This window comes from Limulus polyphemus, unplaced genomic scaffold (assembly GCF_000517525.1).
Source record: "Limulus polyphemus unplaced genomic scaffold, Limulus_polyphemus-2.1.2 Scaffold12018, whole genome shotgun sequence".
NCBI classification, from domain to species: Eukaryota; Metazoa; Arthropoda; class Merostomata; order Xiphosura; family Limulidae; genus Limulus; species Limulus polyphemus.
Window position 1 is genome coordinate 3513 of NW_013677628.1, and position 2063 is coordinate 5575.

The window sequence follows — 2063 nt, forward strand, 5'->3', positions numbered from 1 at the left end:
AGTTTGATGGCGAGACAGTTTACAAACACAATACAACTCGAGATAGTTGTTAAACAGGTAGAAGTGGTTTTGTCATCCGTCACAACAAATATCGTGTAAACTTTTCATTAACTCTGTCAATTATGACAGGTTTCGAAACTTTTACAAGGCCATATAAAACTGACAAAACTATCTCCTAACAAACAAAACCCACTTTGTGTTAACAGTCGACACGTTTAGTTACTACAGCTACTCTCTCTACATGAGTATTGGTTGTCACAGCAGGTGTTCATATAGAAAGTTAAATAACTGTTCTACATTCATGGAATATCACAAACTCAGTGATAACCCGTCATGCAAATCTGCCATCAAGACCTGTAGGATGTTTACATTCTATAGAAATTCACGTCTCACAATGTTTGAAGTGGACAGCTGTGAACTGATCATCGGAGTAGCTCTGGTGACTATAAAAGGTAACAACACCCAAGTTATCATTCGTAGCCCACAATTCAGTACAGACACGACATTAACTAAGATCAGAATGAAAGTTCTTGTTGCAGTACTCCTGGTTGTTGTTGTTGTAGTATATGTTTCAGGCCACGGCCCTCACCATAAAATGCATGAAATGCTCTGCGGTAAGGTATAAATTTATTATGTAAAATATCTATACTGAAATAAACATCTAAAGACTGTATTTTGGTAATTTAAAAGTTATCTATTTGTACCATTCTCTAAAATAGTATTCTGTAATATTTCTCAGATTTTTTCAACTGTGATAATAGTTTATTATGCAAGAAATAAAAACACATCTTCCAAAATTACTTTCGTTACCTTACACTTATAATCAGAGTTGTAACTTAAAACAAGTTTCGTTAATACTTTTCTTTTCTAAGCTGTAATATTTTATTCTAACAGATAATTTAAGACGTTTATATTTTTGCAAATGATATCAACTATTTTAATCCAAATAAACAGAATAGTAATGCGTATTTTTAACAGAAAGTAACGATGAAAATGTCAAGACTGCTTTGAAAGATTGTTGGCAGAAAGCTACTGAGGTGAGTCGAGTGATAAAATTCTGGAAACCAAAAATTAAAATTTCACTACTGGGTTTTAAAAAGGATCCAAATAAAATTACAAATATCCTAGAATTCACATTTTCAGTCTCAGTTTGCTGTTTATTATAACCAATATTTCGCTGCAAGAACAATAGATAAATAGGTACTATAAGGTTGTTCTTTAGTAAACCACGAAACTAAAAACTGTCAGATTTATGTAGGAAACGTTATAGCGTGTCATTTTTGAGCCTAGTCTGAGTGGAAGCTTTTATTAAGTAATAGATATGTTCTAGGCTGTCTTAAGAACTAGAGCCAGAGTTGTTTAAAAAAAGTAAAAGAAGTAATTTTGTATATTTATTTAATTACTCTGTAATATTCATATTTCAGTTTGTAAAAATGTTGAAGTTCCACCTAACACACATTGTTATTATACTGTACAATATTTACTATAATTGATATAAAATCCAATGATAATTACTAAATATCCACAGAATCAGTTTGTGTTAATTTTGTGTATTGTTAAATTCATATAAAATTTACTATTTTTATCATTTTCTAGTTTAACAATAAATTCGAACAATGCAAGACAACACTGAGTGCTATTTCAGATGAGGATCTGTGTACAAAATGGGATGAAGTAAGTATTGTATGATAGTGTTAACAATTAGTGTTAGCTTTCTCTACATTACAGTGACATGTGTATATTGAATCAGTTAGTATTAGGAATAGATTTTTTAATCAGCCAGTGTATAATAATGTTAAAAATTAGAAACTTTTTCTTCCTGTCTTCTCTGCAATTGGTTCTCTAAGATAGAAAGGTATTTTTACTATTAATGTTGTGATCATTGTCACTTTTAGAGACAAAACGCTATACTCAGAACATATATATGTTTAATTAATGTCCTGTTTATTAAGGTAAACAATGTATTTTTACTATTAATGTTGTGATCATTGTCACTTTTAGAGACAAAACGCTATACTCAGAACATATATATATGTTTAATTAATGTCCTGTTTATTAAGGTA

General features: G+C 30.2%; 1 protein-coding gene across 1 annotated transcript; it reads left to right on the forward strand.

Moving 5' to 3' along the window:
* The first annotated feature begins 394 nt into the window (after nucleotides 1-394).
* Nucleotides 395-1689, forward strand: LOC106476900. The gene is made up of 3 exons (XM_022380636.1): nucleotides 395-614; nucleotides 979-1037; nucleotides 1597-1689. The coding sequence occupies exons 1-3, from the start codon at nucleotides 395-397 to the stop codon at nucleotides 1687-1689; spliced, it is 372 nt and encodes a 123-aa protein (XP_022236344.1).
* The last annotated feature ends 374 nt before the right edge of the window (nucleotides 1690-2063 follow it).

Bases quoted from the DNA above. Each gene is read 5' to 3' on its own strand.
- LOC106476900 (XM_022380636.1), top strand. From the start codon at position 395: ATGTTTGAAGTGGACAGCTGTGAACTGATCATCGGAGTAGCTCTGGTG. The intron at 615-978 runs GTAAGGTATAAA...TATTTTTAACAG, and splicing joins AATGCATGAAATGCTCTGCG to AAAGTAACGATGAAAATGTC. The intron at 1,038-1,596 runs GTGAGTCGAGTG...ATCATTTTCTAG, and splicing joins GTTGGCAGAAAGCTACTGAG to TTTAACAATAAATTCGAACA.